Here is a 16,421-nt window from a genome sequence, read left to right as displayed (position 1 = left end):
AATGATTCCTTATTTTATTTTGCCAAAATAATGGTATTTAACTAGTGGGTTGCTATTTAAAGAACACTCAAAAATTGTAGTTTCTGTCTGAACAATTCATTTGTTTCCTTTTTATGAAATTGCTATTTTCCAAAGATTATAGTTCATTTTTAATGAAAAACTGTTGTATTTCAGACTATCCCTGAAACATATTCACTCTGTTGTGTGTACCTTATCTTGCTTTCTCTTGTCCTTTGATGTGTAGTTAAGGAATGCCACCTTACAGTGAATTTCCTTCAGGGTCTTTGAAATAATAGGACCTGAGTTATTCCACTTATACCTGCTATGACCCCTTGAATCAGGCAGAACCTCCCTCACTCCCTCTGTCTGTGACACAGAATCCTTATCTGTTGGAAAATCAATTTTTCCCCATGACACTCAATATGATAAACAAAAGGGAACTCAAAAGCACCCAGGAAGGAACAGAAAATTGTTCTTCAGCTACCTTTCCTCCTGAGCATATATTAGGATTGCTCCACAGCTATGAAATTGAGTAGAGTTAAGATAAAATAAGACTAAATATAAAAATATTATGATTGTTGCAGGTAACATAGAGAAGTCAGGAAAACATCCCTCGTCCTTCCTCAGGCTAAAAATAAACCTAGACCCAACTTAAACAAGGACAGTGACCTATTTTCCTGAAATGGCACACATTCTCAGTCTTCTCCTCTATTTTATGGAAGTTGGCTTTTTTCCTCCCTCTGTATTCTTCTGCATATGCTCGTTCTTTCTTTCTCTTTCTCACTCTCTGGCTCTCTCTCAACTTCCATTTAATTACTAACTTCAAGCCCTGTCTCTTGCTCACGGAATATAGCGTTTAAAGGCTGAAATGAATGACATGCGCCCAAAGGTGGATTCCACGCGTGACAAAGCAGCAAACCTGATGGCAAACCGCGGCGACCACTGCAGGAAAGTAATAGAGCCCAAAATCTCAGAGCTCAACCATCGATTTGCAGCCATTTCTCACAGAATTAAGACTGGAAAGGTAGGAAGATCTGCTCCAAGGTGGAAACTAGTGATAAATGATCTCTTGCGAAGGTTGCGCAGTACTCTGAAGGGGGCAAGCGACCCCCACAGCAAGGCTTTCAAAAAGAAAATGAAGGCCAAAATGTATTTAAGGAAATTTTACCACTGAATCTCATGAGAGATCAATCTCTCCCCGCTACACCCCCACCAGTCTCCCTGTCTCTCTCTTTCTCTCTTTCTGTCATTTTTCCTTTCATGCCACAGCTATTCTAGAACTGCATTCTGTACTGGTTTACATATGTACTTTCAGGGGTAACCTACAGCAAAGTAACAAATAGCATGCTGCAGGCCAACAACAACAACAAAAAAGCACAAAAGACATCCATCTAAGGAAAGCACTACTGACTTATTTTGCCAAATATAATATTGCTTGTGTGTAATATGGATCACATATCCAAAATGGGGCCTTGTACATCTCCTGCATGGTCTAGGGCGTTTGTATCTCTTTATTGGTTGTGCACATGTGTGTATGTGTGTGTAGTTAACTTGCTCTTGCTAACTGCCGGTACTTACTGTGACGAAACCCATTAGGCTACAATGACATGCTCAAGCAATGAAAACAAATAATTGCAAAGCTTATATATCTTAAATTTGTAATTTTATATGTCTATATTTATTCTATTTAATGAAGAACCAGGGGATATGGAACTTTTGCATGATAACCCTTTATATTTGTGTAACATTTAATGAAGACAAAATCTTACCTAATAGGTAGCTTGCAAAAATATATAAAAATATATAAATCCAACTCTTTTGGGTGAGCGTCACATTGCAAGGTAATTACCCCCAATTTTATAAAATGTCAATTGACACATTTTTCAATATATATGATATGCTTTCAAATACAAAAATGTATGTAAAATAAATATATGTATTTACATATACAGATAATTGCTATAAATAATCTTAAATGAGAAAAACGTTATTGAAATATTTGTGAGAAAATAGGATGTAATATGTCAGGTAAGTGTCAATCCCTGGAACAATAGGAAAATATGCTTGAAAATTATTTTGAAAAATATGGACACCCAATAATAGCATGATTTACAATTGCTCTATTTTCTAACGCATTCCAATGTATCACTGTTATATGTAGTAGTACATATTTAAAAGTTTCTAAAATATATGGAAATGTGATATGAATTTCAAATACTTTATACCCATGAGACATAGATATCCTTCAGAACTTGCCTTCCCAAAGCAAAAAGATACTAGCTTTCCTTAATGCGTTGCTTCTTCTTTGTAATGTTTAAGTTAATGAGTTAGTGATACTCATTTATGTACTATTTTAAGGAAGCCGTCCTTTCCTGGAAAATATCTGAAAGACTCCAGAATTTATTTTCACAGCATAATTGTTTTTTGTAAGAATTCACTCTGCTGTTTAAGACAATTGTTTTTACTTCTAGGGATTATCATTAGAGTATGTAATATCTAAACAACCAAAGCCTATTTCAGTCATCTTAAGAAATGGATGCTAATTCTTCATCACTATGTTTTATATTCTTTCTGTCACATATATCACTAAGCTATAGAATATTTCAAAGAAAACAGGGTATTATTTTCTTGATCCTTTCAACAGTAGATTAAGGCAAGATATGTCACAAGATTGTGACTTGTAGATATTGAAAAAAGAGTAGAATTCAACCTGCATGATAGAAACTGCCAGACTTAGCATGGCCAAGAGAAGTTTGTGAATTTTCATCCTATGTTCCGTACACATTTGTCAGTTACTTCCATATGTCATGCATTAGGTGAGCCACTCGCTGCACTTCTTTTATTTTCCGTACTGAAGAAAGGCATAAGAGATTTTAAATCAGTATTTTCAATTATATATTAATTAACAAAAGAATCACATTGTCACTTTTCAAAGTACTCCTTTTTCTCTAAATTAATAAAGATGACTGGATGCGATAGTGACCCCATTTGGGGGCTTTGAGAGATAATTATGCTCTATCGTGATGAAACCAAAAACATGGAGGTAAAGCTTATCTGACATTTTGCTGATCTGTTCAGTGCATCATGCTAGTGAGTGTGGAAATATGCACGGGTACAAAAGATACTTAAAAATATCTGTTTACAAACACAAACAAATAGTCATTGCAGCCATCTGACATGTTTAACACTAGTACATCTTCATGAAGATGTTCAATTAATGAGGTGATTCCAGCAATCACATAGTATAATATGAAGAGCAGTGGACATAGAAGACAGAATCCGAGGACTAACTTTGTCAGTATTAGGCAGAACATGTGATTTCTCTTAAATTCCACTTTAGTGTTTGTAAGATAAGGGAATTAAACTAGATTAGTAATCCTTAAAAGGAAAGCACCCCACCACCACCCCCGGCCCCCAAGGGTTATTATTTAGAACAGAATGTATAAAATGGATAACAGGACAGTTAGTGGATGGGTGGATTTCTGTCCTTTTATCTTTCTCCTTCCTGTGGTAGGATTCAAGAGATATAAGTTATGTCCATAGAACATAGTGTAAAATTTCTGGGTTAGATTAGCTAAAATTAGGAGTAATTACCTCTTAATAGTTCTAAAATTTGACAGTCCAGTCATCTTTTGTTGGTGCAATAAGGAATTTAAAATGACCTGTATGTGTGTTTGCTTATGGAGTAGGGTAATTCTGGAAGTGCTCTAATTCTCAGGGGTGACTTGATCTCAAAGTCAAGTTCCTAATACAGTAGAGCTTATGCATGGTAAGATTAGTTGGATAATGCCCTTTTTATGGTTAAGTCTATGGGCAGGTTTTACTTAAAAAAATTATCTGGGAAAAAATCTGCAGTGATAAATTAAAGTAGGTTGGGAATATATATGGGTAGAAAATAGACTCAGTATAAGAACTAACTTCTGGATCCTTTTAAAGGTGAACTAGAAAGGGCAGTTGAGTAGAGCAAAATTTTACCCTGAAAACCCACCGACAGTCCCTAGATTCATTGTTGGTGAAGAATACAAAGTTTATGTCTCCTGCAAAGACTGTTCATGACAAGAAATTACACAATCCAGAAGGCAATGAGCATTGGGGTCCTCAGTTTAGATTGGTTGAGAACTTGTCCATCAGATGCAGCTCTCTGCAGTGGTAATTTGTAACCATTAATGAGGAACAGCATGGTCAAAGGAAAAAGTTCTTAATTTCAAGCCACAAAACTTGCTTTGAATGTGATTGTGGATATGATACTTAGCCTCTCAGAGCCATGTTTTTATCTAGAAAAGTAGTAAGATGATATCTGTCTTATCTTAATCTGAAGTTTGTGGTAAAGATCGAATAACTTAAGATATGTAAAAGCATACATTTAAAAAACCTACATATTACTTTATAGTTACAAAATGATAAAAATCATTAATATCCACAATTATTTCCATCATATTATATGTTAGCCTTGAATGGCCAAATTTTGAGAATTAAGACAGAAGTTGATGGGAAAAAGAAACAGAGGAATGGCTGATTTCTCTTTCTGGCCTCTGTTGGTAATGGGCTGGGATCAAGAAGATGTCTTTGCTATTTCCATTGTAAGGATCAGCTTTATAGATTATCAAGCAGACCAATATAAGAAATACTAGGAAGTTCTGCTTGTCCCAAATATGACATGAAATGCTATCTCTTATTGCATTTAGTTTTATCAGTAGTGTCTGAGTGCTTTGAGAAAGCTTAATCTCTCCTAATCTGTATGAAATCAGTTTGAGAAAATGGCAGTTTTAATGGGGATGGTGAGAATTATAAAAATGAATCAGTGGTAACTTCCTAACCCTGGATAAAGTCAGTGGAATCAATGGGGAAAGACAACATGTCTCAACTCTTTCTGTCTCAGGGCTTCTGAACATGGTGGTATAGCAGGGTGATGGTGAGGAAGATGCTGTCTGGAAAAGAAGTAACAGGAAACAGATGCATAGAGGGCAGAAATAAACTGACTACTTAGTGCTGTTCCTTATGGCAGCTGTACTCCTCTCCATCTTCTGAGAAGCCAAGTTGGAGAGGGGAGTCTGCATTTTGAGAGAGATAGTAGTTGAGGTAGATCGTAAAGGATTAATGAAGAAATGGTTGGAAAAAAGGACCAATATGAATGATCTCTTACCAACCATGTAGTATTTCAGGTCACAATGTTTGGTTCTGCAGTACCTGCATTGCTAGCTAAGGTGTGATGAATTCAAGGAGCTTACTGTTTAATGGTGGAGCGAGATATGTTCATGGATATTGAGCCAAGAATGAGTGTATGCTGGGTGAATTTAGCAGCCACTCTAGCAACATAGAGGAGGTAGCAATTCAGGATAACCTATGAAAAAGCTCAAGAGTGTATAGAGTGTTCAGTGGAGAGTATATTCAGTTTACTTACGAAATGTAGATCATGGAGCGTGAAGCTTAGTTGTGGATGATAAGACTGAAAAGGATGATTAGACACAGTGTGGAGGGGTCATGACAACCAGACTAATAGTTTATGCTTAATTCAGTAAGCAATGAGGAGTTCTTAATGTTTTTTTTTTTTTCAGTGCACTGTTGAAAGGTTAGTCCAACAGTGGTTGTGAAGAGAATTCAACTTAGGGAAACCAATTAGGAAGCCATTGTGATAGTCTAGATGAGAAACACTGAGTACCTCAAATAAAGGGATATCTCTGGAATGGAAAAGAAGTGACAGTGTAGAGCAGTGACTTTCAAACCTTTCTGTACTTGGAGGAATTGTTAAAACATAGATTGCTGTCTATCCCCCGTCCCCACTGCCCATAGAGGTTATGACTCAATAGGCCTTGAGTGTGGCCTGATATTTGCATGTCTAAGAAGTTTCTAGGTGATATCGATGCTCATGATCTGAGACCCACTTTATTAAGATTTATGTGCTATTGGGGGGAAAAAAAGAGTTATGTGCCATTGGTATTTTATATCATATACTCTTTAATTTCCATAATGGGCCTTAAAATTGCTTTTAAAATTCATGTAGCAGTTTCTCTATATGTTTTAGTGTAATTATCACATGAGATTTGGACAGTCTGGTATCATATGTGTAAATATTAAGAGTTTTGTTGCTATTATAATTACAGTGTCAAGTTTTTGACCTCCAATCAGTGTTAGCAGATGCAAAAATAATCGTTCTTTGGATCAGAGACTTTTCATACATACACACACACACACACACACACACACACACACACACACACCTATGAGAAAGCCAGTGAGTTTCCCATTTAATGTAGAATATATCAGGGGAAAAAAAAACCCTATACGGTTGGATCTAATCTATCTTAACTAGTGGCTTTATATGTGAAAAGTAATGTATAAATACTTTAACGATAGTTTAGACAGATGTTTTGGCTTTCCTAAACATCAGTGGGAAATAAATAATACCTCTTATGACCTAGAATGTCAAAATAAGATTTATTGAATTTGAAAATTTTAAGTAATACCTAATTTTCAGTAATCAACCTTGTCAATACAAATATATTGATCTTTTTCCCCTTTGTAGTCTCTTTCTAATTTAACACCTCCAACAGAAGAGAACATGGCCCATTAATTGGTATGGTTGTTCTTGTTTGTATATGTGTATGTATTTATATGTGTACACATATAGATTGTAATACATGTGCATTGTTTTACACATACAAACACATACATATATATACACACTTTATAGTAAAATTTTCTACAAAGAAATTATAACAGAAAACAAATAAAAACTTTGGTGAGGTTCCACAGGAATTGCATAATTTGTAGGGTACTAAAAATGTAACAATTACAGTTAATATCCTCAAATAATATTAACAAATTAATACCCAAACCATGTAATAGTATACTTGCTAATTTTATTTCACTGAAATAAGTAAGAAATGAGCCTAGCAACAGAATTCCTATATCAACAACTTCTTTTCACATTTGTAATTTGCTATCCCTTTATTAAGGTTAATTCTGTTGAAAATTTAGTAACAAATCCTTCTTACAATCATTTAAAATGTTTTCGAAGTAGATGTTAATCCAGTTTGGTGAGCAATGTCATTTGCTAGAACTAACTGTGTCTTATTAGCATGACATTTAAAATATGTAAAGCTGTTTGGTGATTCCTGATTATGATCCTTTAAGAAGGAAAACTATTCCTCTGGTCAGTCATCAGATGAAAAAGTAATCATTCCTTGGACCAGGGACTTTCAGAGGGGACTGTGAGAGCCAGTGGGTTGCCCATGTTCTCACAGTTCGCCTAGTTAGAAAAATGTCAGATCCTAGTTCATTGCTTTGTCCACACCAGCATGCTGAAACCCAGCATACTTTATTACCTCTATTTATATTGTCAGTGTAATACATAGTAATATAAACATGTCTAATCTCACTTAAAAAACAATGATTTCATTGAACTTCTTTGTATTAAAAAAAGAATTGAACAAAAAAACAGAAATGAGAGAGGAAGGGAGAAAGGAAAGGAGAAAAGAAAAAAGATAAAAGAAAAAACATGCAGTCGTCCAAAGTGGTGTATTTTTGCTTTTAATTCATCTCCCTCATATATTTTTGTAGTACAATCCTTTCTTCTCCTATTTCAGCTGCTACTTCTGAACTCATTTAACCATGACGTAGAGAAATATTTCAAGCTATGTTTAACAAATTGAACCACGAATATATCTTAACCAATCAATATATTTTCTATCCAATTCTGAGAAGTATGACCCTGAGATTAATCTCATCAAATCAAAAGCCAATGTACTGGGTAACGTCCTTTTATTAACTCCACAAATTTGGGAAGTTACCACATTTTCACATTCTCATCCTCAAAGCATCAAAGATAAATCAGCACCTTACCTAACTATTAAAAGAATCCAGCCAATATAATGTCACTCTTCTGAGTCAATTTGCTTTATTTCTTAAATTTAATTTCTTATATTTTTTTGGAGTTTGCTCTTATGAATTTAAAATGAGTGAGTGAATGAATCTATAAACTTTGTGATTATCTTCATTCTAGATAGGTCTTTTTAATATGCATATTTTTCTTTGCAAGTTTTCTTTCCTTTCCAGATATTTGGATTTGAAATAACTCTTCATATCATATCAGTAGTATGTCTTTTCTGTATTACAGGATGTTACTGGTCCTTGAAACTTTATTCCTTTTGGTTTCCATGAATTATTTTATTTTTTTTATACCTACATTGTAATGATAAATTTTCAAAGCTGCAGAATGGAAAGAGGAGACTGATTGATTTGAGGCATTTTTAAACCAATCTGTAGCACTCAGATTATTTATTTGCAATTTAGATATTAATGTAATTTGAATGTAGTGGCCTTTTATCACAATTATTGAGATTACATAGTCCACATTAACAAATGTTTACTTTGCTGTCTGTGTAAACACAGTCATTATTATGTTAGTGTATCTATGCACGTTAGAAGTAATTAACTAAAAGTAAGGTTACAATTTAAAAATTATAAAGTGTATCTGAGTAATTTGAATGCTCCCAATTTACAGTGAATCAATTTGTAATTGATTTTGCCTTTTTCAGTCTGTTATTGTTTGTTAACTTGTTATATAAGTCACCTTTAATGCTAAGACTTTAACAAAGCCTTAAATTTCATTAATCCTAAATCATACAGCAAAGCACAATTAATAGCTGTTAAGCAATCTGAAACATTAAAAAAATCAAGGAAAACAAAGTGTTGTCTTTCTCAGTTTCTCTGTCTCTTCTTTCTTTTGTGTCCGTTTATCTGTATGTTTATTAAACGTTCCTATGTTTTACTTGATTTGTATTTTGTATGACTGCACAGTCATGTTAAAGCTGTTAAGATGAAAAGGTAAGTAAAGTAAATTGTGCAAAACCTATGCTTGGTTTATACTTTTCCCTACAATATTATAATCTTTGTTTGATTATTTTCTGTGTATTCTAAAACCTATCTTGTGTGCATCGTCTAACATTGTGTGATTTAATTGTGATTCTAGTTCTTCTGTGGTCATATATTTTCTTTGAAATCAATAGAAGTAATTTACATAATAAGATGATTTATCCACATTGCTTTCATTTTCTTTAAATAATTTATCGTAACTCTGAATTTAAAAAGCAGGCATTATATACTTTATATGTTTTAAATTTTGGTGACTCATGAGTGAGCTATTAAATTATGGAAGCTTGCATATTATGCACTTCTTTGATAAACTTTTATAATAATTCTAAATTACAAAGACAACAAAGACCAAGGAATGATACATAAAAATAATTTGTCAGAGAAGTGCCTTCTGTAGCAGGATTGTTATGACTAATGGTAAACCAGTGAACTCTTAAGGAAGCATTTAAATTTTCCCAACTTCTTGTATCTGAACAAAGAGTATTAATCACATGAATGTCAAATGGCTGGTCTGATCGGGCCAATAGTATAGCCAAAATCATTGGGTAGAGTACTTCTGGTTATTTTGGTTAGAAGACTGGTCACTGGTTAATTCAATTAATATATTGGATGTTCTAAAACTAGTAGTTGGTATAGTAAGTACCTTTTCTACACAAAAAAAAGGAGTTATATTTGCTATGGAAAATAGAGTACCTGAGATATATTCTGAACTTCAGGAATTAAAAAATCTGATGAGACAAAGAATAAACCATCAAAAGTGAAATAACATTATATTCAAATATGTGAGAGATACTGAAGTACAGTGTAGGGTACTGTACACGTTAAATGAGGAATAGAGACTTACTGATAGAACATGTGGAACCCATTCCCATAAGTTTTCTTATCCCCTGAAGGCTTCTGGAAAATTCCTCTCAGAGAACATATCTGAATGCAAGCAAATGAGATGGACATTATAAGAATTGTCTAGATCCACTAAAATTTACGAACTAAAACATCAGCATCTTGACTCTCATTAGTAAGATATTACTCTTGTGATATATTTCAAACTAATAAGGAGCTATTTGTTCTTTTCAAAGTCTTAGTTATAATAATTACTACTGACCTGTACTGTCTAAAAAGGTAGCCATGAACACATATGGCTATTGAGCATTTGAAATGTAGCTACTCCAAATTGGAAAAAGAAGTTGGAAGTGTTAAATACATAGTGGTTTTTGAAGTCTTAATATGAGAAAGTGAATGTAAAATATCTTCTTAATTTTATATCAATTATAGGCTTATATGATATTTTGGGAAATTAGGTAAATAAAATATATTATTATAATTAATTTCATTCATTTCTTTTTACTTTTTAGTATCTAGAACATTTAAAATTACATATATGACTTGCATTATATTTCTATTTAGCTGCATTGCTATGTACAAACACCCTTTGAATTCAGAAGAGAGAATTTACTGTAAGTTGATAAAATTTTAAAGTGTTCATGTGAAAAGTGCCTGATTTCTAATATATACCCTAATACATCACCAACCTGCCTCTGCTTGTATATTTTCAGCAATGGGAAACTCACTACTTTAAAATTAGTGCTTTTTAAAAGAAAAAGAAAAAAAAAACATTTATAGCCCTAATCAGTTGTTCCTGTATTAAGCTAAAATTCAGGCTCCAGGTAATTTTTACCCATTGATTCAAGTTACTCACTTTGGAACCACACAGAATAATTCAAATCCCTAACCTGTATAATGGGCTTTTTAACAAATGCAGGGTAATCTTTGATCAGGAAATCCGGACCCTATGTATTATACTAATAAAATCTAAGTTTGCATTATCTTGCTTGATTAATTAGTAAATCATTTTTGTACTAGTATTTCCTAAAAGCTATTTGTATCTGCTTATATTGTTTTTGTACTTTGTGGTATCATTGTTACTATCATTTGGCCAATCAGGTCTTTTCGATTTTATACAACAGAAATTGGGTTATTTAAAATTCTAGACCATTGAAGAGCTCCTTGAAATGTTTATTCTACTACCCCATGATTAGTCATTCGTTTACTTAGTTTGTCAGGCAATATTCATTTATGACTGCCTGCTACGTACTAGGAATGACTCCAGGTTTAACAAGACCGACAAATCCCTTATCTCAATGGGGTGTTCATGGAACTCATCCATCTCATTGCATGTTTTTTGCATGATTTTTGTGTCTCCAAACAATTCCTGATGAAAATACTGCACAGAGCAGAACAGATACAGAGCCTTTTGGCATCCTTTTTGAAACTACCCTCTGCATTGATACAGATTAATTAAGCAACAAGTTTTGTTGTTCAGAATGATACAGTGTTACCAAACTGAGTCTCAGTTTCTCCATGCTCACCACTGGAATTTAATGATTTTGTCAGTTACCTTCGTAAAATGGAAATGCTCTATCAACAAGTATTCATCTTTCATAAACTATGTGTTTTCGAAAGAAGATCTTTTAATGGAGTCAATGGATGGGTACGATTTTGAGAGGAGACAATAATAGTCAATACTTGCCGAGCATTTATCATATGTCATATGGATAGATAGGATTTGGGAAGAAAATAATAACCCATATTGATTGAGCATTTATTGTATCTCAGACAACATTCTAACTATATTTGATCCTCATAACGGCCCTATGAGGTATATATCCTTCTTAATCTTCATTTTACAAATAAACTGGAGCTCAAGGAGGACACGTAACTTGTCCAAGGTCCCCCAGCTACTAAATGGTGGAGCCCAGATTCAATCTTGGCATTCTCATACAGGAGCTTAGGCTTTTCACCAGAACATTAAAAAAACATTCTAAGGACCAAGAAGTGGGGTAGTACCCAGAGTTCACCAATATCCCTATAAGAACGGTTGATATTAAGAGGACTTAAATAAGACTAGAAAGGTCCTTGGGGCAATATTAGGGGAAGCCTTGACTATCATGCTGGAATTTAGACTTCATTCTACTTGTACTTCTTGAATAGAGAAATACCTTAATGAAAGCCATGTTTTTGGAACATATTGACCTGATCACAGTGCACAGGATGGAAATGGTCATGTGAGAAGGAGATCATTGCCTTAACTCCTGTGTAAGGACTAGAAGAGATGGTATCTCTGGGAATAGAAAGCAAGTAGATCATGGTGAATGAATTCTCAATGATTTGATTTAATTAGATATTAGGGTGAAGTGTTGAAAAATGACTTGCGTTTTAAGCCTGGATGACTGAGAAAAAAGGTCTTCTATTTATAGAACTAGGGAGGTTGGTATTGTAACCAGCTTGAGGGGAAAGATAGTAAGCTCGTTTCTAGACATGTGAGAAATCAGCTGGCTATCGGAGAGTCTATATTGAATTCAAAATTCAGTTAAAGTTGAATATCTGGGAGATACTGTGAAAGTTATAGTTATATTTGGAAAGATAATACAATGCATTAGGCAAGGAGTATCGAGAAAGATGCATGGAGGGCCAAGTTCTGAGCCTTTGAAACTACTCTCTGTATTTGATTATGGGGAGAGAGGGTGAGCTAGAGAGGGAGCATGTGTAAAGTAAAATAGATAAATGTGCCTGCAAATGGACCCATGTTATTTTGATACCCAAGCACTCAGTAGAAGTTATTTTAAAAATACCTATCATTGTATTTTCACATAATTATGTAGAACAATGCAGTTGCTCTAATTATTAGCAAACATGAACAATTCAATAACACAAAATAGTATCAAATTAATATTGTTTAGTTATGATTCAAAAAGTTCATCTTTTTGCTTTTATAATACTTTGATCAATATGTTTTGAGAGTGTAGAAGTATGTTTATAATACAGCAGTAGAAACATCCCTGAAGCATATTTACAATAATACCATTCTGTACTGGTTCTAGAACCAACTATGACATTTCAAGTTGCAAGTGTTAATTAGGATTTAAAAATAATACTGAAAATAAGTCACTTTTTAAAAAGAGCCCATAAATCCTTTCTGGTGTGTGTAAGTGCCTAACAGATAAGTGTTTATTCGTGTTGTGTGTGCGAATCACGTTCTCGTGAATAGCATTTTGTTCACTTCTTCATGAGTAGATACTTGGTTTTTCCTTGAACAACTTATCTTTATTGTCCTCTAGGAGATGCCGTTTAATAAAGAAAGAGTAAGACTGACTGGGAATGTGATGGGGAACAGTAGGTGGGGACCAGTCTTGATGCATGCTGTCATCCTGGCATAAGACACAGGGGGTCATTACTTAATTGGTTTTCCAAATGGGCAAATGTTTAGCTCTGTAAGAAAATTAAGATTTCTATATGTCATCTATGAGTTTTCAGAAGCTATCAGGTATAAAATATTTTTTAGTGTTTTAATGCAAAGAAATTGAATACAGGGTAAAGATCAATAGCATATTTATTTTATTAACTGTTCGAACTTTGATAATTAAATCTTGCCTACTCTTTTGAATATATATTTGATTTCCAATGTATTTTTTAATCATCACTCCTCTTCAGGTGGTTTCTTCAGGAAAAAGGGGTGTTAAAGTTTTTTGAGACTATCGTCATTATGAATTTCAAAATCAAAGAAACTGTGATGTTTGTAAGGTTGGAAAACATATATTCAGATTTTTTATGTGAAATATCCTGGGTTCATTCATTTGAATTTTTTTGTGCTACCAAAGAAAGTATTCCTAAGGCAAGCTCATGGCTTTGTTTGTCTTATGAGAGCGTGCCTGTCAAATTTTCCATGCTAAAAATGTCATTTAAAATATTGGAGTAGATTTCCACGTAGTTTTTCTGAGGGTAAGGAGACAATTTTGCTTTTCTACCTGAGGTTACTGTTACTTGATGAATGAGGCAATTTCTGATAAGACGTATTTATACAAATGGTATTTATATCAGAATATTTTAAGTAATATCAAATTCAACTTTAGAATATTAACAATTATCTCAATCAAATATATGGAAATGGACTTTTGTCGAAAAAAGAGAATGACGAATTGCATTATCTTGCATGTATGTTCAGCTCTGATGATGTTAAGTGTTTGTCTTTATTTGCATCCTCAGGTACTTTCCCAGTTGTATTTCAAAGCTTTCATAAAATATAATATGGAAACATAATGCATGTCATTATTTTAGCAACAGGAGGTAGAACAAATGTAATTTTTTCGGTTTATGTTTCTAATAAAAAGTAATTTTGATTTAAATTAGCACTATCTTTTTTTTTAGGCCTCCATTCCTTTGAAGGAATTGGAGCAGTTTAACTCAGATATACAAAAATTGCTTGAACCACTGGAGGCTGAAATTCAGCAGGGGGTGAATCTGAAAGAGGAAGACTTCAATAAAGATATGGTAAATTGGTTGTGATAAAAGTGTGAATGAACTAGGAGTAGAAATGAAATAAATATTTGGAAAGAAATTAGATAACTCAAGTCTCCAACTAAATTCTCAGTGCATACCTTGCACATTTTGTGATTCTAATGATTTATTACAAATGCAAAGTATTCTTGTTGAACGTTTATTATGAATGACAACTTACTGTGGTATGGTCACATAGGAGCACTTGCATTTCCTAATAAGTAGTTCCGCAGTTTTGCTTTGACCTGTGCTGTTTTCAAACTCAGAGGACAAAATGTAATGGGGGGGGAGAGTTAAATTAGAAAATAGACTGGAAATTTAATAAGACACTCATCCATCAAGGATGGGTGATGATTTGTGTCAGTCATGATTTGGGTACTATAACGTTTATTTCAGAGAAGGGTTATTAGGCACAATATAAAAATTATGTATCAAAGTTTACCACAAAGTGTTTTTCACAAAAAGGTGATTAAATAGTACAGTAGATGTCTAAAATGTGTATAAATTCATGCTGCTTATTTCATGGGAGTAAAGAAATATAACCATGTGGGCTGTTCCCAAACTCATAACATTCTCCTTCAACCCTGATTAATTTTGAAATGTCTCTTACATTTCTCTCTGGCTTGAATATTTCTGCATCACACCTCTTTTCACTGACTTTCTTCTCCTTCCACGTCCTTGTCACAATTGCCTTGTCCCTCTTCCACAGCCATCACCAATATGGCATTCTTAACCTCCACATAGATCATGCTTGAGATTTCTCAGACATGTATCAATATTAGGAACTTCTCAGACAATGCTTTAAAATGACATTAAAAGGCAATATATGAATTTTAGATAGCAGGCATGTGAAGCAATAGGAAAACTATTTTCCACCAATCTTAATTCGCAGTGGTATCAATTCTGACTTCCTAGAGCTGCCTGAATCAATCAGTACTCCCCGGGTATGGAGTTTGGTAGCCTTGCCAACTCAGCTCAGTGAAAGAAAGCCAAGAAGAGGCTTTCCAAGAAGCTGAGGTTCAGCTACCACTCCTTCATGTCAAAGAAGAAACCAGAGGGCACTGAAGTGAAAAAGAGTACTGTTTACCCCTTGGGCTGTTCACCAACTTTGCCCTGTGGCTAGCCCTTACCTGCTGTGGGGGAAGAAGTGAAGCAGGATTTTTTGTTGCTGTTTATTTTTTTGTCCTCAGCCCCAGCAAAGGAAAGACTAAAGGGGAAAGACTTTTTAAAATAAGTAAGGTCTTTCACAGATTAAAAACATATGTCTGTGTTATATTATTTTATTACACTAGTAATTGACAAATCTCAGATAAAAATGTCATTCCTCTGGAAAAATAAATAATTCTTCAGTTGTGTATAGCAGTTTAAATATGCACTGCAGATTTAGATAGGTAGCATTTGAGGACTATGAATGATTACACACAAATACACATGCATGTGACTTTTAAAAAATCGTCTAATATTTGTTATTCTTAGCTCATCAGAGTACCTTGAGTACCACTACAGGGTGAACCTCCTCAAAAGAACGTTTTCATATACTGAGTTGAAAGAAAGATAGAAAACTAGAAGTGAAAAATCACATGATTACATATGCTACTATATTAGACTGGCACTTATTCAAATACTTTTCTTTCAAAATAAATGAAAATATTACTCTTGGAGTTTAAAAAACTAAATGCATACTGAAAAGAATTTTCAAGGAATTTTCCTAATCTATATTTTAATACTTACTGGATTGCATTTATTTAAAAACAACATGCATATATGACATATTTTTAGAGATTAATTGCAATATTTGCAGCCATTGAACACATCGTTTTTTACTAACGCCCTAATATTTGTCCTAATATTTGGACATACAGGTTACTTAACATAAATTTTTAAAAATTAGCGTGCATTTAAAATCTGCTCACTTAGGAGTGAGTGTGTTAAAACGTTAAGAATCGTTGCCATCTGACACACATCTACATCCATATTTCTACATGGGTTAGTTAACATCATAGATGACATGTTTAGTTAACTTCCCCAAACTTTAATTTCTGGAAATCTACCACAAATCAAAGCCAGAAGAATGCTTCACACCAATTGATGCCTTGTCTGAAATGACGAAGTACCTTTCAACCCTATCTTCCTACATATGCCCCTCATCAGGTGTATCCTTTCATGCTGGTTGGCATCCTTCCTAGATGCTTCTTTTCAAAGCTCAAGTAAACCAT

At 33.8% G+C, this 16,421-nt stretch overlaps 1 protein-coding gene across 17 annotated transcripts in view; it reads left to right on the top strand.

Annotated features, from left to right (window-relative positions):
• The window catches only part of DMD (dystrophin), a 2,358,181-nt gene that overhangs the window by 1,171,999 nt on the left and 1,169,761 nt on the right, over positions 1-16,421 (top strand). For all 17 annotated transcript variants that reach the window (XM_057310259.1, XM_057309646.1, XM_048213297.2 and 14 more), the window contains 2 exons: positions 854-1,024; positions 14,077-14,199. In XM_057310259.1, the coding sequence (XP_057166242.1) occupies positions 854-1,024; positions 14,077-14,199 (294 nt within the window). The remainder of the gene's footprint in view (positions 1-853; positions 1,025-14,076; positions 14,200-16,421) is intronic.

This window comes from Ursus arctos, chromosome X (assembly GCF_023065955.2).
Source record: "Ursus arctos isolate Adak ecotype North America chromosome X, UrsArc2.0, whole genome shotgun sequence".
Classification (NCBI taxonomy): domain Eukaryota; kingdom Metazoa; phylum Chordata; class Mammalia; order Carnivora; family Ursidae; genus Ursus; species Ursus arctos.
The sequence above is the reverse complement of the archived record's forward strand: the minus strand, read 5'-3'. Positions and strand labels throughout refer to the sequence as shown.